At 40.8% G+C, this 25,505-nt stretch overlaps 1 protein-coding gene across 1 annotated transcript in view; it reads right to left on the bottom strand.

Annotated features, from left to right (window-relative positions):
• The window catches only part of LOC137655869 (WD repeat-containing protein 76-like), a 476,385-nt gene that overhangs the window by 28,798 nt on the left and 422,082 nt on the right, over positions 1 to 25,505 (bottom strand). The window contains exons 7-8 of the mRNA XM_068390065.1: positions 19,070 to 19,209; positions 9,669 to 9,841 (exon numbers count right to left, since the gene is read on the bottom strand). Coding sequence (XP_068246166.1) covers positions 9,669 to 9,841; positions 19,070 to 19,209 — 313 coding nt within the window. The remainder of the gene's footprint in view (positions 1 to 9,668; positions 9,842 to 19,069; positions 19,210 to 25,505) is intronic.

The following is a 25,505-nucleotide window of genomic DNA, read 5'->3' as shown; positions in this document are numbered from 1 at the left end:
ATTAGGTTGACTTGAACTCAAAGAGCTGCTGCCTTGTTCCCTGAGTAAGTTGCTGTTAACTCTAAGAATTCTGACGAAATAGGAGCCCTTCTCAGGTAGCAGATCTTGTACCCCTCCTTCAAGACATCGATTGTCCAGTCGTCCGCCCCCCTTTGGCTCCACTCTTGCCAATAGTGGGATAACCTGGCTCCCACTTGTGTCTGGAGGTTGCAAGGTTCACTTCTTTGATTTAGGTTGTTGGTTTGAGAATTTGTGAGGTTGTCCTCCAGCAGCAATTCTCTGAGTTCCCCTTGAAAGGGCTGGCGAGTGGGAGGAGCTTCCTTTTGCTTCCTGGCTAAAAAGCTAGACGGGAGGACTTTCTTGGCAGTCCTGGTGATAAGGTCTTGCGTCGCTTGTTGCGCAAGAGCTGCCAACAAGTCCTTCACTAAATCAGAAGGGAAGAGATGGTTACCCAAAGGAGCATACAACAGCTCTAACTTCTGTGCGGGGGTCAAACCTGAAGACAGGAAGAAACACAGCATAGCCCTCTTCTTAAGAACTCCTGCCGTGAAAAGGGCGGAGAGTTCGACGGAACCATCCCTCACTGCCTTATCAAGACAGACAATCAGATGTATCTGTGCTTCGTTCTTTGGATTTGTGACCTCTGCGAGGGCTCCGAGAGTCCAGTCCATTAGGCTGAAGACCTCTATAGTTCTAAAAATGCCCTTCAGCAAGTGGTCCATCTCTGACGTGGTCCACATTACCTTAGACTTGGTCATGGCTGACCTGCGTGAGGCATCAACAAGTCTGGAGAAGTCCCCCTGGGAGGAGGCAGGAACTCCCAAACCGAGAACCTCCCCAGTCTCATACCACACACTAGATCTGGAGGCCAGTCTAGTAGGGGGAAAGGAAAAGGAGGTCTTCCCTAGATCCTTTCTCTTGGAAATTCAATTATTCAGAGTAGAGAAAGCTCTCTTGACTGATCTGGCAAGAACCGTTTTCTTGAACGAGGATGGTTTCTGGGGTCTGCCCTTCAAAAACTGCGAGGGCGGGCTTTGAGGCAAAGCCTGAGTACTGTCCTCTGGGTACAATTTAGCTAGAACCGCCAGCAATCTTTTAAGATCAGTTGCATGCAGCGTTTCCTGGGTTTCCTCTTCTGAAACTTCATCTAAGGGGATATCGATCTCTGGAGTAGAATGAGTAGGAGACAAAACCGCCTCATCCTGTCGATTCTCGTCGTCCAGTATATTTTCATCATGCTGTGAAGGAACGTCGCACATGATTCCAGCAAGTTGCGAGGAAGCGTCACGCTTGTGTGCGTCCTGCCAAACTCCCGCATGCTTTGAGGGAGAGTCATGCTTATGTGCTTCCAGCATGCCTCCAACATGCTGCGAGGAAGCGTCAACACTGTGTCCGGCGTGTTGCGAGGGAAAGTCCTGCTCGCATGCGTCCAGCATGCCGCGAGGGAGAAACAACCGAGTATCTATCATGCTGCGGGGAAAAGTCCTGATTGCATGCATCAAGCATGCATCCAGCCTGCTGCATGCTTCCGGCATGTTGCATGCGCCCAGCATGCCGCGAGGGAGCGTTCAGAACCTTGTCGCTTCCCGTAACACGTCCCGATCGCTGTGAGTGAGCGTCGCTGAGCGCTTAAGTAACTCGCTGGCCGATCGCGCCTTGGTTAGATCTAGCTCCTTTCCTTGGTCTGTTGGTATCCTTCGGTTCTTTCTGACGAGTCTCCTCTGTTTGTGACTTGTAGGCATCAAACGGGGACGTAACAGACCTCTTTAGCTCTGAAAGATCTGACACTTGCGGCGCGTCCTGAACTGCGTTCTGATCGCTGCAAGGGAGCGTCTATAGTGGTTGTCTGGCCAAGAGGAGGAGAAAGCCCTTGCGACATCTCCCAATCTGGGGGAGGGGGAGAAGCGTGCACAGAAGTAAAGCGAGCACCCTCTTCCTCCGACGAACTAAGTGCCTTACGCGACTTAGGTGCTGGCACGTCGTCTTCCTCCAAAAGAAAAACTTCCGGCGAGCTCTAGTTACTGCAGGATGGTTGCTGTAACTTAGCAGGAGACCTACGTCTCTTGAGAGGCCTTGACAGAAGAGATTGACGCCAACCACGTCTAGATTTTACGTCATCCGACGAGGACGCACACTTCTTCATCTCGCCTTTCCTGCGGTGAGGGGGAGCGTCCTAGGATGCGTCAACAGGATCGCTCGAGGGGACATCCGTTCGCTGATCAAGGTCTGACATCTCCCTTCGCCTTTCGACTTTCCTTCTCCCAGGGGTTGGGGAGCATGGAAGAGGTCCCGGGCTAGGAGTATGACGGACACGAACGGACGCACCCTCCACTTCCCTATCACTATTCACAAACTTGTGTTGCAAGCCATGCACTGTCCCCCACATCACTTCTTTTTCCGAAGTCAGGGATTGAACTTGTTCACCTAAGGCTGAAACTGCAGGCATCACATCCTTCAAAGAAGGCTCACTTACCTCCAAAACCATAGCGGGGTCTGGTACTACTGCCTTAGCATCAGGGATAGGAATATTAATATCAAGTACATTAGAAGGAACATGACTATCAGAGGATCTATTGGAAAGAACACTAGTCGACCTAGCTCTCCTAAGCCTATCATTCTTTAATCGCTTAACATAGTGATCAAACTCCTTCCACTCTCTATCAGATAAAGACTGACATTCAAAGCATCTGTCAATAAAAGTACATTCATGCCCTTTGCAACTTTTACATATTGAGTGAGGATTAACAGAGGACTTAGGCATTCGAGTCTTGCATCCTCTTATTACAGAGTCAACCATTTTGTAAACAAAAAAGTCCAGGTCAAAAAACCAACAAAGTCTATCTAAACTGAGTGAAAGGTCAAAGGGAATATCCCCCCAAAAAAAGCAGCGAAAGCCATCAACAATAATCAAACAAAAGGTACTTCACCAAATTGTAGATAAAGTAAAATCAACGAAACGAATTTCTGACATGTTGACTCGATCAACGGCAGGGTATTTCTGAGGAATGTTGGGAATGGTTCCAGTTACCTACTGAGAGAGAGGGAGCTCACGTATGACCACTTGCTCACCTGGCGGTGATTGCCGCGAAATTTGAATTTCTACCGTGCGCGCGACGAAACGCAGGATTAAGCTTTATATATGTAACTACCAGGGAGGTTACAAATTTAAAACTAATTCGTAAAATCCTGATTGCAGTAGTATTATAAAACAAGAAAAATGTGAAAACCTCATAAATATTCTACAACATGAAAAATACTACAGTATGTACTTTTTTGCACACCCTATAATTCTAAGAAAAGAATTAGGAAAGTAAGGATTTTGCTTTTACTTCCAACCTATTACAGTATAACGTACACATTACTAATGTATCTACATTAAAATCTAAGCATGAATTTTAATTAGAAAAGCATAATGTTTTAGGCCCAAAGGCCCAGAAAGAAAAAGCAATCCAGTATGGAAAACCTAATTGTAAAGTTCCAGTAAATTATAAAATATATAAATAAAAGTTGCAAAATGAAGACAAAAATAACCCATAAAATAAAATAAATATGATGAATCATAAACAAAATATGAAACAAAACTCATGCCAATAACTTGAAAAAAATTTACAACTAGTTTGAAGTTTTAATGTTCCACATTTCTACAGAGTTACAATTCATATATACATGAGTACTGAATTATTTTTCAGCCCCTCCAATGGGTAAGGAGTTCCGTAGATAATAAAATAATTGGAATTGTACTTTAAATGTATAATACACTACAGCAGTGAAAATAGTGTATTGTAAATACTGGCAATATTAATATCCCCACTTCTCTCTCATACACTTAATGTACAGTTATTGGTATGTCTTTTAATGTGTTGCACTACACTAAACCACTCAGTATAAAAACACTTCAAGTACTGTAATAAATACTGTAAATTGTTGTAATTAGCATGACATTCTAAAAAATGATAACAGTAAAAAAGTAATGAAAATGCAAACCAACAAACAAAAACTTTAACAATAACAACCACAAGCACCCAATTTGACATTAAGTGTCAGTTTAGATCATTCCCATAAAGTATCAAGATATTAGAGGTGAAAATTATTAACAGAGGCTGTAAATACATACAGTACCTATTTGATAAGATAAAATGTATGACAAAATATATCATAATACGTAATCACCATGAAAAGATTCCAATATTATCTCTCTCTCTTATTAAAAAGTAACACAGTAAATGAATCTAAGAATAAGTTAACCACGATCATAACCATCTAAATGCTTCAACCGAATCACTCTACCCTAGAGCAAATGGAGTCTCCGCAGATGGACTAAACAGTCTTTGAGACATCCAAAATCCTTGTAGCTCCTGGAAAAAAAACCCACACGCACACTCTCTCTCTCTCTCAATATATAAATGAAATAACGGTAAAATGTGTGTTGTTTAATTGATTTTATTAAGCTTGAATCATTTTCTTTCAGAAAAATTGCAGTATGTTATTTACTATTTTAAAATAATAGTTATTTCAATAACATTTCTGATAATCTCTAAGAGATATCATAATATGATGAATTTAATTATGATAAACTCTACTCAAGATTAATTTTCCTTATCTAAATCAAACACCACAGTCAAAGCATTATAAAAAAAACTTCACTTCACAAACACTTAACTCGTTAAAGATAAAAACTCAATGTTAATGTCAACCATTCCCTTATGTGACTGCAATGTTTATATTAGATATAACTAAAATGTTAAGCACAGTTGAATATAGTGTATTGATGCTCTCACGTTGATATCTTTAAGGAGCTTTCATTTAAAAAGTATAGATCTCTTTGTTAATAAATAACAGATAAAGAAAATTTGTACTTCTCACTTTCTCTGTAAGGGTTAGAATGATGTACATTAGTTTAAAAATAGAAAGAAGGACGGCAGTGAAACTTGAAAATGCTTTCAATTAGCAAAATAAAAGGCAAAACAAATTTATATAAATTTAATGTAGTAAATCTGTCTATAAGAAATCTGCATTAAATAAAATAGATAGATTGAATATAGTGGTAACAGCTGAATAAAACTTTAAGGGCTGTTTTTCTGGTCATATACAGTAGGAGAACCCTGCTTTCTACAGGAACTCTACAGTCATTTTATCATGTTCGTTCAAAAGCATTCAATATTTCACCCTGCATATTGCTCGCTTATTGTTAAATCGTCACTATCGAAGCACCCACAAACAAGAAAGTCTTCAGTTTCCTCTTAAAAGCCTTTCTTCAATTTCCTCTTAAAAGCCTTAATATGTTCAATCTTTCGGATGTCTTGTGGGAGCTTATTGTATAGTCTCAGGGCTGCATATTTAAAGGCTCTAGAGCCTACAGTAGACATATATCTCATCATCATCATCTCCTCCTATGCCTATTGATGCAAAGGGCCTTGGTTAGATTTCGCCGGTCGTCTCTATCTTAAACTTTTAATTCAATACTTCTCCATTCATCATCTCCTATATCACGCTTCATAGTCTCAGCCATGTAGGCTTGGCTCTTCCAACTCCTCTAGTGCCTTGTGGAGTGCAAAGAGCATGCCCAAACCATCTCCATCTTCCCCTCATCATGATTTCATCCATATATGGCCCTAGAGTAATCTCTCTTATAATTTCATCTCTAATCCTGTCCTGCCATTCAACTACCAATATCCTTCTGAGGGCTTTGTTCTCAAAACTACTAAATCTATCGGAGATTGTGTCATTGTCATACCATGACTCATGTCCATACAGTAACACCAATCTCACCAAACTGATATATAGTCTGATTTTTATATGTAATTTCAGGCAATTTGATTTCCAAATTTTACTTAACCTAGCAATTGTCTGATTTGCTTTTTTCAATCTTTCACTAAACTCTAATTCTAAAGACTGTATTGTATGAAGATCATAGTTCCTAAATATTCAAATGATTCTACCTCATTAATCCTTTCTCCTTCCCAATAAGAATTCATCTTCCATTGCATACTCCGCTCTCATCATCTCGGTCTTTCTTCCATTTATCTTCAGCCCAACCTTGTGTGATATTTCATGCATTCTGGTAAGCAAATCCTGTGGTGTTTTGTTAACAAGGACAACATTATCAGCATATCTAGGTCTGCTAAATTCCTATCACCAATCCAGTCCAATCCTTCACCATCTTTGACTGTTTTATGCTTACAAAATCCATGAGGAGGATAATCAACATAAGTACAACACATTTCCTTGGAGTACTCTGCTGTTCACTGGTGATTCATTTGATAAGACTCCATTAACATTAACTTTGCACTTTCTATGATCATGAACAGACTTATTCAAATTTACATATTTAAAAGGAATTCCATAATAATGCAGGACTCGCCACAAAATTGGCTGGTACACGCTATCAAAGGCTTTTTCATAGCCCACAAATGCCATCAAAAGGGGATTTCTATATTCTACACATTGCTGTCCATGTCTTGAAAAGGGATTTTGACGAAGGAAAAATCTATTTCTGGGGAGAGACCTGTGGCGGCCGGTGAAAAGAGTCCTTCTTATATACCTTTTCTGATAAAACCTTCCAATTATACCAGAGAAAGATAAAAGCATGGAATGCTGAGGTTACAACCCTCGCGCGAGCACCTTTTGGGTGTCGTGTATAAAGCAAAGGCGCGTGAAATCCACTATTCACAGATTGTCTTCCATTTAGTTAATTCCTTCGTCAAAGGGATGGGCCGATACAAAGGCCCTAGCCAACCCACCAGCACCACACCACCCACGCCCCGATGCGAGCGCCATCTGAACAACATCCTTCTTTTTGGACTTCGTCAGTGAGAAATTTTTTGTGGTGCTCTCGGCTTTTTTATCATTCGTGGATTTATTTAGTCATGTCCGAAGCTCCATCTTCACACATTCCAATGTTAAGTACCATAGTTTGTTTTGACAGCTTTTTATAGTACAGGGCTTTTGTTTTATATCCAGTATAGTCTGTTTTATTATTCCCGTCTGGCCCTTTACGGCGGCCATTGTTTGTTCACTTGTCTTGGGAATTCATCTTTGTCTGCCCGTTTAGTACTCTGTCACTTAGGTTCTTGGTTAAGTCCCTGGCCTTATGCCTTTGGAACCGTTATTATTTTTGCGTTATTATGCTCATGGTACTTTTTGCTAGCAAAACATTTGGTCAGTGCAACTTCTTCCTTTTCTAAATCCTGCTTGTTCATCTCTCAGCTTTTCATCAATTTTTCTCTCCAGTCTCTAGAATAAGCATACTACATATTTTCATAATAACTGACGTAAGTGTTATGCCTCTGTAATTATTGCAATCAGTCAGGTCTCCTTTTCTTGCTATTTTCACCAACACTCCTAACTCCCATTCATCAGGTTTTGCCTCTTCATGCCACATTCTACAAAATAATCTTTTAAGTAGTCTAGGATTCAATTCATTTTCGGCCAGTATCATCTCGTCAGTTATTCCATCGTATCCCGGGGCTTTCCATCTCTTTAGTGTTTTGGGGATGGCTTTGACTTCAAACACACCGAATTCATTTATGGGCACATCAAGGTCTTCATCAGCTTCAGGTATATCAATCAAATTATTCCCTTCATATCTCCTAAAAACCTACCTCACTAAAGTGTTCTATCCAACGCTGTCTTTCTTCATCTTCTGTTGCTATAACAGAGCAATCTCTCTTTTTGATGGGTATATGCTTTTTATTCTTTGCCCCAAGTCGAGATTTCATTAATAATTCAATGAGCAATTCTTACACCATACCCACTTCCTCAATTCATAGCTCTGTCAGCCCCATTTGTCTGTTCTTCTTCTCTTAAAGTTTCTAATATTGCAAATCAATTCCTACATTCAATTACAAATGCTTCTCTGTGCTCTTCTTCTAAAAGCTTAGTTGTATCAAACCTAGGTATTCTATCAATCTTTCTGTTGGGTGCTTTCAGTTTTAATTTCAATGTGGCAATGACGAGTTGGTGATCACTAACAATATCAGCATGTCTATAGCTTCTTACATTTCTCAGAGTCCTCCTTTTCTCTATATTAATGGCAATGGGATTTATCTGTTTTTTGTAAATACCACATGGTGAAGTCCATGTATACTTAAGGATATTCTTGAGTAAAAAAAGAGTACCTCCAATCACAAGATTGTTTGCTGAACAGAAACTTATGAAATGTGCTCCATTTTCATTTCCAACTTTGCCAAGATCCTCGACACCCATCACATTTTCTATCCCTTAATCATTTCATCCAACTTTAGCATTGAAGTTGCAAATCACAATTTTCATATCTCTCTCAGGGATCTCATCTATTACCCTCTGCACTTCATAGTATTCATCTTTCCTTCCTTCAGGGGAGCCATTTTTGGGGGCATAGTAAACTATAATACTCATATTGCACTGCTTGGATTTGAACTTTGCTCAGAACAATCTACTATTTACAGCTCTCCACTCAGTTAATGCCTTTTCTGCTCTTGATGTCATCATCATTCCCACCCCTTCTCTTCCAACTTCATCTGATCTTCCTTAGTAGATATAGATATATATATATATATATATATATATATATATATATATATATATATATATATATATATATATATATATATATATAAATATATATATATATATATATATATATATATATATATATATATAAATATATATATATATATACATATATATATATATATATATATATATATATATATATATATATATATATATATATATTGCCTTGATCTAAAGTTTCCTTAAGAATCCCCTTACAATCTGTTTCACCCAGGGCCAAGAGATCCATACTATATTTCATAAATTCACTCTATACTTACTGTAACTTCCCAATCTGATTCAAGGTTCTAATATTCAAATTACCTATTTTAAATTTGTCTTCAGTATTTATAAACCGAGAGATTCTTAGCACCCCGCTACGCCCGGGACTGGGGCCATTCTGTCATCTCTTTCTATGACTGACTAAATCTATAGAGGATTCACTGGTTAGATACATCAAAGGATAGCCAGTTCCTTGCGATGAGCAGTGCCTATCTAACCAGGACAAGTGATCCCTGCCGGTCCATGCTAATTCTAGTAAGATGAACTGCCAGGCATCAGGAATAAAAGCCGAAGAGACAGTTTGTCCATCGCCTTAAACCCAATTTGTCACCCTTCTGCCAGTGACTTCATTGAGATTAAGGGGGGCATTTCCTACACACTCATAGCTCTCATTACCCCACCAAGTTGCTCATCCGCTTATACAAGTATAACCATTGGCAAACATGGATTGCTACGATATACCGCCCTTCATAGTGTAATGCAAAATGATCCAATTTTGGAAGAATTCCAAACTATTACTCCTTTACTATCTTTCACAGAACTTCCTAAAAATTTCACATGCATCTCAATTTGTCAGACTGATACTGAATACAGTTTTCATGGTCTGTATCTGAAAAGTCTGAATATTGTATTATTTTTTCTTTTTTAAGGTAATGGTGAAAATGTAAACAGAACATTCTATTTTACAAACCAATGACTTTTATATTCATTAAAAAATCAATTTCTTTCAAGTAAAAAATTTAATTAGAAGAAATTGTCTTTCATATTAAAAAAAAATAGTACATGAAAACAGGATAGGCTTTTAAATAAAAAAAAAAGATAGCAGTGTTAAGCATTACCTGTAATTATCTTACCTCTTCAACTATTCCTGATGACAAATTTGTTCTTCGAACACTTCCATCATAGCTAGTGGTGTATATAAGCTCAGGTCTGGAATTCTGGATGGTTAAGCAATTTATGGGTCTACTGTGAATGTTGAAATAGTAGGCTCCATCAGTACTATCTTTTCTTTCAACATCCCACACACCTGTTGTAAAGAAAAAACCTAATTTCTAAAACCTATTTATTTCAATATATACTAGAAATTGATGAGCTTCTTATTCTTCAAATGAAAAGCTCTGCTGAAATAAAAAACCAAAATGAAATTTTTATAAGGATGTTTATAAAAAAAAAAACACTTATTCCCATCAGAAACATTTAGCGTGGAATATAGGAACTGTGCAAACAATGCCTCCAACCAATTATTATTATTAATATTACTAGCCAAGCCTTGTCTTGATCAGTTGTGCCTTTCTCAGCACTCTACTTCAGTGTCTATGTCAAAAAAATTAAGATGTGTCAGCCAATGAAAACCAGAAAGACTAATACAGTATTCAAAACATGGCAGAGTAAAAGAAAAAACTTTTCTCAGGAGTAAGTCATTAAAAACATTGAAGGCCTTTCTCAATAAATGTGTCAATGAATAGCAGACAGAACAATTACACTTCTCAAAAGTGAACATGAGCTGTATATAGTTAGAGAAAAAAAAAGAAATAAAAAGATCTGCGTCACAATAAGTCGCCATTCATTTCAAATCCTATCATGCTCTTTTGCCTCTCTCATATTTATTCTCTTGTCACCTGGAGATTTCTTCATTCCATCCATCCACCCAAACCTTGGCCTTCCACTTGTACTTTAACCATCAACTTTTGGATTCATCACCTTCTTCACCAAACCACTATTTTTCATACTCTCCACATGGCCAAACCACCTCAACATATTCATATCCACTCTAGCTGCTAATTCATCCCTCACACTCACTCTCATTCCTACTACTTCGTTCCTAACCCTATCAAACCAAGAAACACCAACTATACTCCTAAGATACTTCATTCCGTACACATTTAATTTGTGTCTCTCCGTCACCTGCAATCCCCACAACTCTAATTCATACATCACAGCTGCTACAATCACTTTCTCATACAGAGCTCTCTTTACATTCATTCCTAACCCTCTATTCCATACCACTCCTTTCACTGCCCTAAACACTTTACATCCTTCAATCACTCTCTGATGTAGACTAGGTACATCTGCTTCCACTCTACCATTTGCAACAACAGAACTCAAATACTTAAAACAACCTACTTCCTCCATTCAACAAGATATTCAATCTAGCACCACTCTCTTCTCATGCATCTCATAACCTTACTCTTAACCACGATAACTCTCACCTTCCTTCTCTCACATTCCCTTCCAAACTCTGTCACTAATCGACACAGTTTCTGAGTGTACAACCAATGCAGTATCATCCACAAACAACTGATTCACCTTCCATTCATGATCACTCTCATCTATCAGTTTCAATCCTCAACCAAGCATCCGAGCGTCACCTCTCTCACAGCTCCATTAGCAAACAAATTGAACTACCATGGTGACATCACACATCCCTGTCTCAGCCCCACTCTCAATGGCAACCACTCACTCGCTTCATTCCCTATCCTAACACACACTATTATTATTATTATTATTATTATTATTATTATTACTAGCTAAGCTACAACCCTAGTTGGAAAAGCAAGATGCTATAAGCCCAAGGGAAAAATAGCCCAGTGAAGAGAGAAAATAAGGAAATAAATAAACGATATAAGAAGTAATGTAAATTAAAATACAATATTCTAAAAACATTAACAACATTACAACAGATTCAATTTATAAACTATAAAAGGACTTATGCAAGCCTATTCAACACAAAAACATTGACTGTGAGTTTGAACTTTTGAAGTTCAACTAATTCAACTACCCAATTAGGAAGATCATTCCAAAACTTGGTCACAGCTGGAATAAAACTTCTAGAGTACTGTGTAGTATTGAGCCTCATGATGGAGAAGGTCTGACTATTAGAATTAACTGCATACCTAGTATTACGAACAGGATGGAACTGTCCGGGAAGATCTGAATGTAAAGGATGATCAGAATTCTAAAAAAATCTTATGCAACATGCATAATGAACTAATTGAATGACGGTGCCAAAGATTAATATCTAGATCAGGAATAAAAAATTTAATAAACCGTAAGTTCCTGTCCAACAAATTAAGATGAGAATCAGTAGCTGAAGACCAGACAGGAGAACAATACTCAAAACAAGGTAAAATGAAAGAATTAAAACACTTCTTCAGAATAGATTGATCACCAAAAATCTTGAGACTTTTTTAATAAGCCAAATTTTTGTGCAATTGAAGAAGACAGACCTAATGTGTTTCTCAAAAGTAAATTTGCTGTCAAGAATTACACCTAAAATTTCAAGAGTCCTACAAAGTTTAAGAAACATTATCAATGCCGAGATCTGGATGTTGAGGAGCCACGGTCCTTGACCTACTTACAATCATACTTTGAGTTTTGTTTGGATTTAACTTCATACCCCATAATTTACATCATGTAATAATTTCAGCTAGATCTCTATTAAGGGATTCAGCATGCTCAGATCTACATTCAGGAGATGGAATTGATGCAAAGAGAGTAGCATCATCTGCATATGCAACAAGCTTGTTTTCTAGACCAAACCATATGTCATGCGCATGTAGTATGAAAAGTAATGGGCCAAGAACACTAGCCTGAGGAACACCAGATATCACATTCCTATACTCACTATGGTGCCCATCAACAACAACTCTTTGCGATCTATTACTTAAAAATTCAATAATGATGCCAAGAAATGACCCGCCCACTCCCAACTGTTTGAGTTTGAAACCAAGAACCTCATGATTAACACGGTCAAAGGCAGCACTAAAATCAAGGCCAATCATACGAACTTCCTGACCACAATCAAGGGATTTCTGTACAGCATTGGAGATTGTAAGAAGGGTATCACACGCTCCATGGCCTTTACGAAAACCAAATTGCAAACTAGGGAACAGATGATTACCTTCAGCAAACCTATTAAAACGTTTAGCCAAAAGACATTCAGAAACTTTAGATAATATGGGAGTTATGGGAGTTATGGAAAATGGGCGGTAATCAGTTGGACTTGAGCTACCATAAACAAATTACATAGTGGAGTAACATTACCAATTCTCAAACAAGTCCTAAAACCTCCTCTTTTTGCTAACTTGCGTAAAATAACAGGTAACTTTGGAGCTAAGAAATCTGCAGTCTTTATAAAAAACCAAGGAAAAATACCATTTGGATCAACATGAGATAGAAAAGCTAAACTAGTCAGTTTAGCCTCAGGAAAACAAGAATGAGGAAGTTCGAGATTTTTATTACTCTGCTTGCTGTCAAACACATCTGCCAAAAGGGTTGCCTTTTCCTTTGGACAGTGAGTGACAGAGCCATCTGGTTTAAGTAAAGGAGGAATTGTTGCATCTACACCAGAGTGCAGATTTAAGGGTAGTCCACCACTTATGCTCCTGGGTTGTACCAGAAAGGGTTTCTTTTATGGTTAAATTGTATTCTTTCTCAGTTGAAGCATAAATTCTCTGAGCAAAAGCTTTAAGCTAAGTATAGTTATTCCAGGTCAAATCTGATCTATTACCCTTCCAAAGATGATAGGCCTCCTGCTTCTCCAAATAAGCACGTCTACAATCATCACTGAACCACGGTTTGTCCTTCATTCGACACCTTAGCACACGAGAAGGGATACGCCTATCAATTATGTTGACTAGATTCTAATTCAAAAGGACATGATCAACACTACTATATAATTGTGACCACTTAAGAGTTAAATTTCTTAGGTGTGTGACTTTCACCTTCGGCACCTGTCTCTGGCATCTTTCAATCACAGTATCCAGTCGCTTGAGGATAACATTTGCCCACAGGTTAACAGCGTGGTGCAAAAGGAACTCCAGCTTTCGGTACCTGATAAAAGGGAAGACTCCAGAGACCGTCTTGTAGACTCCTTAGACAGGTTCTTGGAGTGCACAATGTGGCCTACCGACCCAAACCATAGGTCAATCCACAAAGCAGCCTGCACCTCTTTCTATGTTTAGGAACTCAGATGCCAAAAGGGAAGCTCTAAACAAAGTCTGAATCAGAAGACCCTTAGTAAGGATCTCTACTTAGGGGTCGAGAGTCAGGGTAGGACGAGGCTCGTTCTCGATTTCATAATCCTTCCTTTAAAGAATAAAAGGAAGTGGGAGAGCCCTCGATGAGGGATCTGCTCTCAAGGAACTGGAAGTGCCTGCTATCTGAGAAATAGCTTTTCTCTTGGCTGCTGTCAATCCTTTCAACTAGGGCAAAACTATGATGGTCTTAGTGGGTCTCTAGGTACCAAACATTTGGTTCAAGACTATTTTCTTACCTTCCTGGGAGGTAGTACCAGGATCAGACAGCTTATTAATGGCTCTAATAGATGCCAGGAACTGCCAGAAGGCATGTTCCGACTCCTTGTGCTCTCGTTCCGAGTGGAACTTCGGACTCATAGCCCTTGGAAGGTATTCCTCATCCATATCCAACCTGTCATCTGCCTCCAAGCTCTCATCCATAGGAGCTTGGGGTAGGTCAAGGTCGTCAACTGTGTCATGAAGACCTGCTTTAGGGGATCTCCTATCCATCTCATATTTCCAAGATCCCTTGGGCATTGCACCCTTTGGTACCGTTTTTTAGTCTTTCAACTCTCCGTGGAGGAAAATGCTCTTCCAGGATGGAAGGCTGCCGGTGGTTTGGAAACCAAACGTTGGTCCAGAGGAACAATCTCTACCGGTTGAAGCCGAAAGGTTTGGAAGGAGATTTCGCTGGGCGAGCCAAGAACCCTGCTCGCGCAGGGTTGGATGAGGTCCGAATGAGGTGGAGTACCTCGTTTCATCCTCCTCTTCTGGCTGGTGGTCCTGTCCCCTGGGCGAATCGGGGTTAGAGGAAGTTGTTCTAGGCCTAGGTCCGAAACAGATTGTACCCATTCCTCAGTACTTGGTCTGGATGGAGAAGACCGCTGTGTCCTCAGAACAGCACTGCCTTGGGCCGATTTCCTCATAGGATAAGAAAGGCCATCAGAGAAAGATGCCCCTGAACTCTTTAACGGAATTCAAGGGTTAGACTTGATCTGGGCCTGTCGAGGCTGAGGGGAGGCTGGAAGAGCTAAGACCATTAAGGACTTCTGCAAAGTTGACACAAGAGTGTCATACCACGAAGGAAGATCACTTCCCTTCAACAAGTCTGGGTTTTCCTTCAGGAGTCCTGGAGGAGAACACCTCTTGGTGGGATGGTGTTTGGGCGCTTGAGACACTTGTGGAGACAGTCTTTGCGGCATGAGGAGGTCCTCTTTTATTGGATGAACAGGCCGATCAGGAGAAATAGGGACACCCCCAAACTTGGGGGGTCCTTAAACCCTTCCGGAAAGGGATTTGGCCTGTCGCTAAATGTAATATTAGCAGAGGTCGTTGTCGGTGTTGTTCCTGCAATCGCTTGTGAAACTGGGACCTCAGTGCGTAAAACAGGCGCGGGATTGACCGATTCACGCGTTAAAGGGCCTGATTCACGAGCAGAAGCACTCATTTCACAAACGACTGGTAATGATTGGGAAGGAGGAAGCCCTAGGGGCTGGACCACTAACACAAGCCAGAGGCGGAGATGGAAGCCTCGGAACAGGGGCAACCCATAGCGTAGGAGAGTGTTGCTCTACCGTGGAACACATTGGTGAGCGTTGTGTGGGCAATCGCTTACCTGAAGCACCACTGGGCGCCAAGGGCAGAGGGGCAGCGTAACTGGACACTTCTCTAAAAATTGTCCATCAGGAGATCCTTGTCCAGTAGTAGTTCGTTGTGGAGAATATTGAGCTGTAGAGCGCCGCGTACATGTTGAGCGCAAGCGCCTATGTCGTCCTCGGGGAGAGGAACGTCTAGATCATGATTTTGAGCACCTGGTTCGCGATCTTAGTGTTCTGCTCGTGATCGTGAGTGCCTTGCTTGTGATCATGAGCGTCCTGCTCGTAATCGTAAACACTTTGCTCGTGATCGTGAGCGTCCTGCTCGTGATCGTGAGTATCCCACTCATGATTGTCTTGCTTGTGATCGTGATCTTACGTCTAGCTCGTGAACGCGAGTGTACAGATCGTGATCTAAAGCGTTTTACTTGTGATCGTGAGCTTTTAACTCGAGAGTGAGAACGCCTTCTAGAAGAAGAGCACCGAGCCCGTGATGTTCTGCGGTCTCTTGAGAGTGAGCGCTGCGCTCTTGAAAAAGAACGTCTTCTCGAGGAACAGTGCTGAGATCGTGATGACCTGCAATCTCTTAGATGATCTTCGGATTGTCATAAACGACGTCCTGAAAGTGATCGTCCAGAAGGACGAGACGATGGAGAGTCTCGTCCCTGCAATCGGCGAGCAGGAGGAATGCTGGTCACTTGAATATCATCCCTAACATTGCAATAAATGATGGTTTGTTTCAAAGAAAACTTTATGGTTTGTTTTGTATGAAAAATACTTAATTTGTTACATATTCTTTATAGCCCTCAAGTGGCCCCCACCAAAAGAAGTGCCTTAATCTGTTATTATTTCTTTTAACAGGTACTAACAGCAGGACCCTACACCCAGTCGGGAGACAAGTAGAGGTAGAAGAATAAGAATATAGGCAAGATGAAGTTGTCAAAAGACAAGTTACTCAAGACCTGTTTTGTTATAACTTCTTCCAATTTAGGAGCAAATGAAACTAATTATTCTTATCACTGACCAAGGTTGTACCATCATAGTGGAATTGTTTTTTTTTCATATATTGAGACAGAGTTTTCATGGATAGCGGTTCACATACTTGTCCCCAGAAATAGGTGAACATACAGTGGCAAAGAAAAGTTTTCAGTGGCAGCCAAACTTTTAAGTGTTGTCAATGGCTAAACCCGGTTGACTGTTCACGCAAATAATGAACCACAGAGTTGCGGGGGTTCTCCTTTAAGGTTGAAGTTTTTCCTGTCATAAGCCTGGGACTTTCTCTGGATAATATCTACATGAAACAGAAAGGCTCTGTCTTGATGTTAACTATTAGAAAATTTGCATCACAAACCAGATATGGCTTTATCCTGAAAAAGGGCTCATAGTGATATATTTTTTTGTGAGAGTGACTGACAATGATTGTAGCTGCCGGAGTTGTCTGCTGAAAACATTTTGTGTCGGGACACTTAGTGTAGCAGTAGTGTTGTTTGTTGAGACAGTTGGACCACCAAGGCAATAAACACGGTGGCATTTATGATGTACTATAACATGTAGATGTTTGTAGCATAGCGTTAGGAACTTCTCAGGAATGATATAAAAATATTTTTCTTTACACAAAAATAAATATTTTTCTTGTTTTTTTATGAAGACAGCATTTCATTCCAGTACCTTACACCGTTGTGTCCCCTTCTCAGCCACTAATTTTGTCTTTTTTTCTTAGAATCATTGTTTTTCCATTTTTTTGTTTTTGTTTCTAAAATAACCTGAATATGGCTTACTTCTGAATAATATAATGCAATTATGCTTTTAGCTGGATACCTTGCCCAGTATAAATCAAGGGGTGGTGCCCAGTGCTCCGTTCTCTTGACCTGTTACCTAGATTTTTGGGTATTCCACCGTCTTACCTTTTTGTGTAGTGAACGTTGAAGTGTGGTTGGAATTCGGACACTAGGCAGCTTGGGTGCTACCTCTGGCCACAGTCCGCAAACCACTACAACATCCGCAACAGGCAAGGGGAGCACATGCGAACTGGAGCCTTTCTTGTGGGGAGAAACAAAGGCTGCTGGTTAGGCTACGAGGATGTTTCAGGACAGTGAGAGGACTCGTTGTCAACAGGAAGCCATTGGAGGGGTGAGCAAGAGTGATCACCTACAAGCACGGGAGGGCCAGAAGAGGGCAAAAAATAGACCTCGCAAACATGCAGGGCAAAGGGTCCCTCCGAGCACTTTGCTGAAGGAGTTGCAGCAGCCCTTCCTTCGAAGAGGGAGCAGAAACTGCAAGAGACAGCCACGCCTGCAACATATCTGCAAGAGAGAATAGTTTCCCAGTGGCTGGAGATGAGGGTGCTCCTCTAGGGTAACCAGCAACCCCAACCCCCAGGTACAGCGAGGTTGCCAATGAGTTAGTTAGTCTGCGCTCCTACTCGATCGCCCCGCCCTGGGGAAGGAAAGCGAGGAGGAGCTTCAGAGATAGGTCCGGTGTACAGGAAGAAGAAGCCTGAGGTCCTTCTGCCCCAAAGGAAAACCCTAGGGGAGAAAGAACTCGCTTGGCTTTCTACTTCCTGAGACACCCAAATTTCTCCCACTGAGAGGCAGGCTACTCCCTACACTCGTCACAGGGCAAACCGTATTCAAACGACGGCCCCTGCAGGTCGGGCACACTGAGTGCAGGTACGTCTCAACTGACGACATGAAGGTGCCGCAAGGGCAACCCTTGCGACCAAGACAGGTTTGCATGGGATTGTCAGTGAAGAAGCACAAACACACCTGAAAGAGAAAAAATATTAGTGTAAAGCAAATTGTCTGAATGGCTAAGCCATGAGGAGGAGAGAGCAGACGTCCGTTCTCTACCAGCCAAAACAAAAAAAGTGATGTGGTTCATTGAACCAAGTAGATATAGGTGACTGGGTACCCCCATATCCACCCCTACCTACCCGTAACAAGGAGTTAGGTAGGGTTGTCACCTGGAGTTAGGTAGGGTTGTCACCTTGGATTTTAAGTCTAATGGCTTCCTTCCAGCTTCGCCGATAGAATATCCACATAAATAACGTTAAGGTTTCTTAGTGTGAAAACAAATGGAATTGTAGGTTATTATAAGGGGATGGCAATCTTAGAAGTGCAAGGTGGCTTTAGAAGAGGTAGGGGGTGTATGGATCAAGATTTTAATAGCGAAGTAGGTATGCGAAAAATATTCAGCAAAAGGTAAGAAGGTATATTTTGCATTTATGGATCTGGAGAAAGCTTATGGCAGAGTTGATAGGGATGTAATGTGGAAAGTGATGAGGTTATATTTATCTACATATATGTATCTAATTGGTGTAAGGAAAAAGGGATGATGTGTAGCATTACTTTCTTTATTGCATGCTAAACAGATATAAGACAAATAAAGATGCTAACTAAAACCATAGCAGACTAACAATAATGAAATTTGGTGGCAGCCTGTATTTCTGAAAATCAAACATCAAAAAAGACATTTAGGATATACTTCTTAATCTCAACAGACTACATATACCTAATAACCAGAAGACACCATATGATCAACTAGATGACACAAAATTTTACAACCAAAATTCTGACCATAAACAAAAAAAAGTCAGCACAGGAAGTCACACTTCACTACAAATAAACCAAAAGAAAATCTTACCTAGTTCTCCCCATTTAGCACCTATAAGGAGTAGTGTCTTGTCTTCAGATGGATGGAGTTGGATTGAAAATGTTCGTTGTGGAGTAACCTTTGCTACAAGATCGTCTTTAATCTTCATTTCCTTCAAAGTCTTCAATACACTGTAAACAAGCATTTGAATATAAAAAAAACTATACACAGCAATAACAGAAAATATCCTTAAATACTGTAATATGACTTACATACGATATCAGTAGGGTTTAAAAATTTTTGAAACCATTTGTATTTTTCTCAACTGTATGAACTGTGAGCTCTTTACATGGATTATACCTTCGATAAAGCTGAAAACTAGCTATAAGAGTTTTAGCGAGGCATAACCATCTAACGCTAGTTAGCAATGTTAGACCACAAACACCAGTGATATGACATCAATTTTGGTTGCAAAGGGGACAGGTAATGGCGGGTCAAGTATGCGTAAATAACTCAAGGTTTGTTTAGTTGGTTAAAATACAATTTACAGTACTTCCAAATTTATTTGTTCTAACACTTAATACAAACCATTTTGCTCTATACAGGAATGACTTGCCCTTAGATGTGTGGAAGTCCTTGACCAAGTGGCTGGATTTTGACCAGGGGTGCGACTGTGTTTTGCACGATCTTATTAGATACCATGACACCTTGCTAATTCTCGAGTATGTGCAAGAGTTAACGGCTGGGCAATCAGTATTACAGTATTGTGTAGGAACCAAGCATTGTGACTTGTCAGGGTAAGAATTCTTGGAGTTGTATACTACACTGACTTACCTTAGACAATGCCCAACTTCCACCTCGCTGGGAGGACAGGGACACAAACATATATACATACCCATACATACACACACACACACACACACATATATATATATATATATATATATATATACATACATACATATACCAAAGGCACTTCCCCCAATTTTGGGGGGTAGCCGACATCAACAAGAACAAAACAAAAAGGGGGACCTCTACTCTCTATGTTCCTCCAGCCTAACCAGGGACTCAGCCGAGTTCAGCTGGTACTGCTAGGGTGCCACAGCACAACCTCCCACATTTCCACCACATATGAAGCTTCATACTGCTGAGTCCCCTACTGCTGCTACCTCCGCGGTCATCTAAGGCACCGGAGGAAGCAGCAGGGCCTACCGGAACTGCGTCACAATCGCTCGCCATTCATTCCTATTTCTAGCACGCTCTCTTGCCTCTCTCACATCTATCCTCCTATCACCCAGAGCTTTCTTCACACCATCCATCCACCCAAACCTTGGCCTTCCTCTTGTACTTCTCCCATCAACTCTTGCATTCATCACCTTCTTTAGCAGACAGCCATTCTCCATTCTCTCAACATGGCCAAACCACCTCAACACATTCATATCCACTCTAGCCGCTAACTCATTTCTTACACCCGTTCTCACCCTCACCACCTCGTTCCTGACCCTATCTACTCGAGATACACCAGCCATACTCCTCAGACACTTCATCTCAAACACATTCAATTTCTGTCTCTCCATCACTTTCATTCCCCACAACTCCGATCCATACATCACAGTTGGTACAATCACTTTCTCATATAGAACTCTCTTTACATTCATGCCCAACCCTCTATTTTTTACTACAGTACTCCCTTAACTGCCCCCAACACTTTGCAACCTTCATTCACTCTCTGACGTACATCTGCTTCCACTCCACCATTTGCTGCAACAACAGACCCCAAGTACTTAAACTGATCCACCTCCTCAAGTAACTCTCCATTCAACATGACATTCAACCTTGCACCACCTTCCCTTCTCGTACATCTCAGAACCTTACTCTTACCCACATTAACTATCAACTTCCTTCTCTCACACACTCTTCCAAATTCTGTCACTAGTCGGTCAAGCTTCTCTTCTGTGTCTGCTACCAGTACCGTATCATCCGCAAACAACAACTGATTTACCTCCCATTCATGATCATTCTCGTCTACCAATTTTAATCCTGTCCAAGCACTCGAGCATTCACCTCTCTCACCACTCCATCAACATACAATTAAACAACACACACACACACACACATATAGAGAGAGAGAGAGAGAGAGAGAGAGAGAGAGAGGAGAGAGAGAGAGAGAGAGAGAGTGGTACCTCTACATACGAATTTAATCTGTTCCACAAACGACTTCAGATGTAGAAAATGTTCGGATGTAGAAACGAATTTTCCCATTAGAATACATTGAAATAGGATTAATCCGTGGTTGAACCCAAAAACCTATGATAACTCCTTAATAAATTACTACACATAATTACACATGACAATAAGCACTCTAAATTAGATAATAGACATGTAAAAAAGAATAATTATCAAGAAATAATAAGAAATGGGTTTTTAGCGTTACTTTACCTTAGAATGTCCAGCGCAGGTGTTAGTCTTGCTACGCAGAGAGGAGGTAGAGAGGTTGACTACGATAAACGTACACTACCGTAACTTATTCTAACTTACACTAAGTGAACTTTAACCTAACTTAGCTTATTTATTTTTTTTATTTTTATATTTCATATTTTTTTTACATTTTCTTTTTTTTCTTTTTGATGATTAATTTTAATCACTTTCACTCTACACTTTAAATTGATTGAATTTTTTTCTCTTCAATCTTTGCCGTTTTCTTTGTTTCACTTTCTTTCGCTTCACTCTTTGCCGTTTTCTTTGAACCACTTCCTTCCTCTTCATCACGAGTTCGCTTCGTAGTTCTTTTTAAAGAAGCTATCGATAGAAAGTTGCTTGGTACAGCTTTTCAGAATTTTTCGAAAATAAATTAGGGAAACATCATCAAACTGCGCAACTACACGACAAACCTGCAATTTCTTTGGATGGTATTTGTCGATGAAGTCGACCACGTCTTGATATTTTCCTAACACCTCTTTTATTTGCGCCGAAGCTAACACATGTTCTACCTCCTCGATCCCTTCCTTGTCATCACTCATGTGCTCAGATATAGCATGGAGTTCCTTGAGCTCCTCTGTAGTAAGTTCGTCGTGATGTTCTTTTACAAGTTCACTCACACGCTCATGCTTTTCAATAATTCCTTGCTTTAATTCTAAAGAAAGTATTTCCTTATTCCTTTTCTCACCACTACCACTACCACTTGCGAAACTAAGCCTTTTAGGACCCATGATTTACGTAAAATACCGTAAAAGGATGAACGTAAAAAATCACGATTAAAACACAATTAATAGCAGAACGCACAGGGCACAACCACACGAAGCCGACGAGAACAGAGGAATGTCTCAAGCCACGCTAATTGAGGGTCCCTCCGAGGTAGAAATGCTGCCTTCTATCGGCGGAAATAAAAAATACATCCAGCGCTATGAGTACCATCTACGTGCACGGGTATTGTTTACTTCGGGTTTCCAAAAAAAATTTGGGTGTAGAGTAGGAACGTGTTCAAATTGTACTTAGCGTATCAAAAAATTCGGATACAACCGGTACGACGAAAATTGCTTACTTCGTGTGTCGAAATAAAATTCGGGTGTAGAGTCGAAAAATTGCTCGAATTTTACTTCGGATGTTGGAAAATTCGGATGTAGATACGTTCGTGTGTAGAGGTTCCACTGTATATACATATATAAAATATATACATAATATATATATATATATATATATATATATATATATATATATATATATATATATATATATATATATATATATATATATACTGTAGGAGAAAGGAAGTGAGAAATGTCACCTCGAGTAGAGGATTAGGACCGTCCAAGGATCAGACCCTAGGATCTACTTATCATCCCCTACTTTTGTGGTATCTATCCCCTGTAGGTGAACACGAAGTTTGCTATCATTGGTAAACATATGCATGAGCTAATTCTATCCCATCGGGTGTAGAAGCTTGAGGCAATAACCTTGAAGGGCTGTCTCACGAGACCATTGTGTCCTGAGGGCATGATGGGGTGAGGCAGACTCTGCAAGAAGTCATAGGCCAACACCATGCGAGTGCTCTGATGAGTTCTCTATCCCGTAGGAAAGAATACTGTAGTCAGAGATAATAACCCTGAAGGATTATGTCTCATGAGACTTGTTGTGCCATAGGAGCACAATGGTGCGATACGGGGACTGCGAGCAGTCAATAGGCATTCCCATCTGTGGCAATAACCCCAGAGAATTCGGTCTTATGAGCTTCGTTGTATTGCCAAAGGTTTCCACTTTCCTGGTAAAATCTAGGGATCATAAAGGCGAAGGCATATGCGTAACCAAAATAGCTTATGCTAGAACCTCAATATGGTGGTTTTGGCGAGCAACTGTAGTTGCACTGACCTCATCAGGAAGAGGAGCTTGCCAGCACATCTTGCTAATGCTTAATGTCTGGGTTGGCTCTCTTCTCATGAATAGGGTGGAGGTGATGACAATGCTCAGTATTCGAACAGACCCTTGTCAGCGAGAGGAGCTCGCCTACGCACCTCGTAACGTTTAGTGTCTAGGTGGGCTTTCTTTCATGAATATAGTAGAGGTGTTGCAAGCACTCAGTATTCAATCAGACCCTCGTTAGCAAGAGAAACTCGCCCGCGAGGGACTGCTTGTCCATGCAAAAGACAAACACTCATCAGTACTTCCAGAGAAGGTTGTCGAGTAGCCTAGTACACTCCTGCATTTAAAGGCATGAGCAAGACTGAAAAAGGTTTTTCTGCGTGCTAATGCACAGCAGAAAAAATAGGCATTTCCAATAAGGGGAAGGAAAACCAGAGGTGGCGGTCATGAGGGGCCTGGCCTTAGAAAACTCCATGACCTTTGTTATGCCCTACAGACACGATGGTGAAAACCGGCGACTACGAGCAGTTTGCAGGCCATCTACAACAATGGCCCAAAAGAAATACAGCTCACAAGACTCATTGTGGCTCTGGGGACATGATGGGAGAGGCAGAGACTGCAAGGGGTTGGCAGGCAACATCCCGAAGGTTTATAACTCAAAGGGCATGATGGGAGAGGTGGCGATGGTTGACAGGCAGCACCATCTGGTGCTCTGAAGAACTGGAACAAGGCCCGATAAATCGAGTAATTGTTCCGAACTCCAAAGGGGGTAACTACCCAGGTGAGGAGGGCCTCACTTGCAGAAGAGAGATGCACTCTCCAACAGAGGAGGAGGAGGAGGAGGAGAAACTCAGTGCTTCAAACACTATGTGCCCTCAGCGCTATGAGCAAACTTAATCTGAGGGGGTGTCGTGTAATCAGCGAGCTTAGAAGACTAACCTAAGTCACCTTCTGGGTTATGCTTGTAATCTAGCATTAGAAGGCATGAGAAAAATCCCGACCGATAACTGCAGGGAGTACCGGTCTGCAACTGCTTTTGTTCGTACGCTAGAGCTATAAGAACAAAGGGAGAAGATGCATAATTTGCTGCAGCTAAGGATACAAGAAGCTCTGTTCATGCATTATCTTCAGAGTCTCGGAGAGGAAGACAGTGGTCAACCTTAGGGGAGGCAGGTGCGCACTCCCGCTGTGCCTTTTAGTAGTACCCTCAAAAACCATTCCTTTTAGGTAATAGGTAGGCCAGGGGACCAGCCACCCATTAGATTCGATTCTACCGCTAGAGAGCTAGGGGATCCTTTGATTGGCCAGACAGAACTACATTGTATCCTTCTCTCTGGTTATGGTTCATTTTCCCTTTGCCTTGCACATAGACCGAATAGTCTGGCCTATTCTTTACACATTCTCCTCTGTCCCCATATACCTGACAGCACTGAGATTACCTAACAGTTCTTCTTCCCTCAAGAAGTTACATACTGCATTGTAATTGTTCAGTGTCCCCTTTCCTCTTGGTAAGGGCAGAAGAGACTCTAACTATGGTAAGCAGCTCTTATCGGAGAAAGACACTCCAAAATCCAACCATTGTTCTCTATTCTTGCATAGTGCCATAGCTTCTGTACCATGGTCTTACACTATCTTAGGTTAGAGTTCTCTTGCCTGAGGGTACACTCAGGCACACTATTCTATTTTCTTTCTTTTCCTCTTGTTTTGTTAATTTTTATAGTTTATACAGGAAATATTCCTTTTAATATTGTTACTGTTCTTAAAATATTTCATTTTCTTATTTCCTTTCCTCACTGGGCTATTTTCCCTGTTGGAGCCCTTGTAGCTTAGCAAGTAATAATAGTAATTAGCGGGGAGACCAGTGAGCCGCAAGGCAGGAGAGACTCCCCTGGTGGTGGGTGCCATCAAGCAGCCATCACTCTACCTCAATCATTCTCAGAAGTACGAACAAGCAGTCGGGACTTCACCTTCGAGAAATACTCCGAAGGAGAAGAATCCCTTTTAGATTTTTTCCGTCGCCTACCAAACCGCAGCCACGGAGAGAAAGCTGATTACTAACACTGGTTACAAGGAGAGACCTGCAAGCAAGTGTAACCTCTGCAAGCAGGAACAAAGGGAATGGGGATTGTTT

The sequence above is a fragment of the Palaemon carinicauda genome, chromosome 16, assembly GCF_036898095.1.
Source record: "Palaemon carinicauda isolate YSFRI2023 chromosome 16, ASM3689809v2, whole genome shotgun sequence".
NCBI lineage: Eukaryota > Metazoa > Arthropoda > Malacostraca > Decapoda > Palaemonidae > Palaemon > Palaemon carinicauda.
The sequence above is the reverse complement of the archived record's forward strand: the minus strand, read 5'-3'. Positions and strand labels throughout refer to the sequence as shown.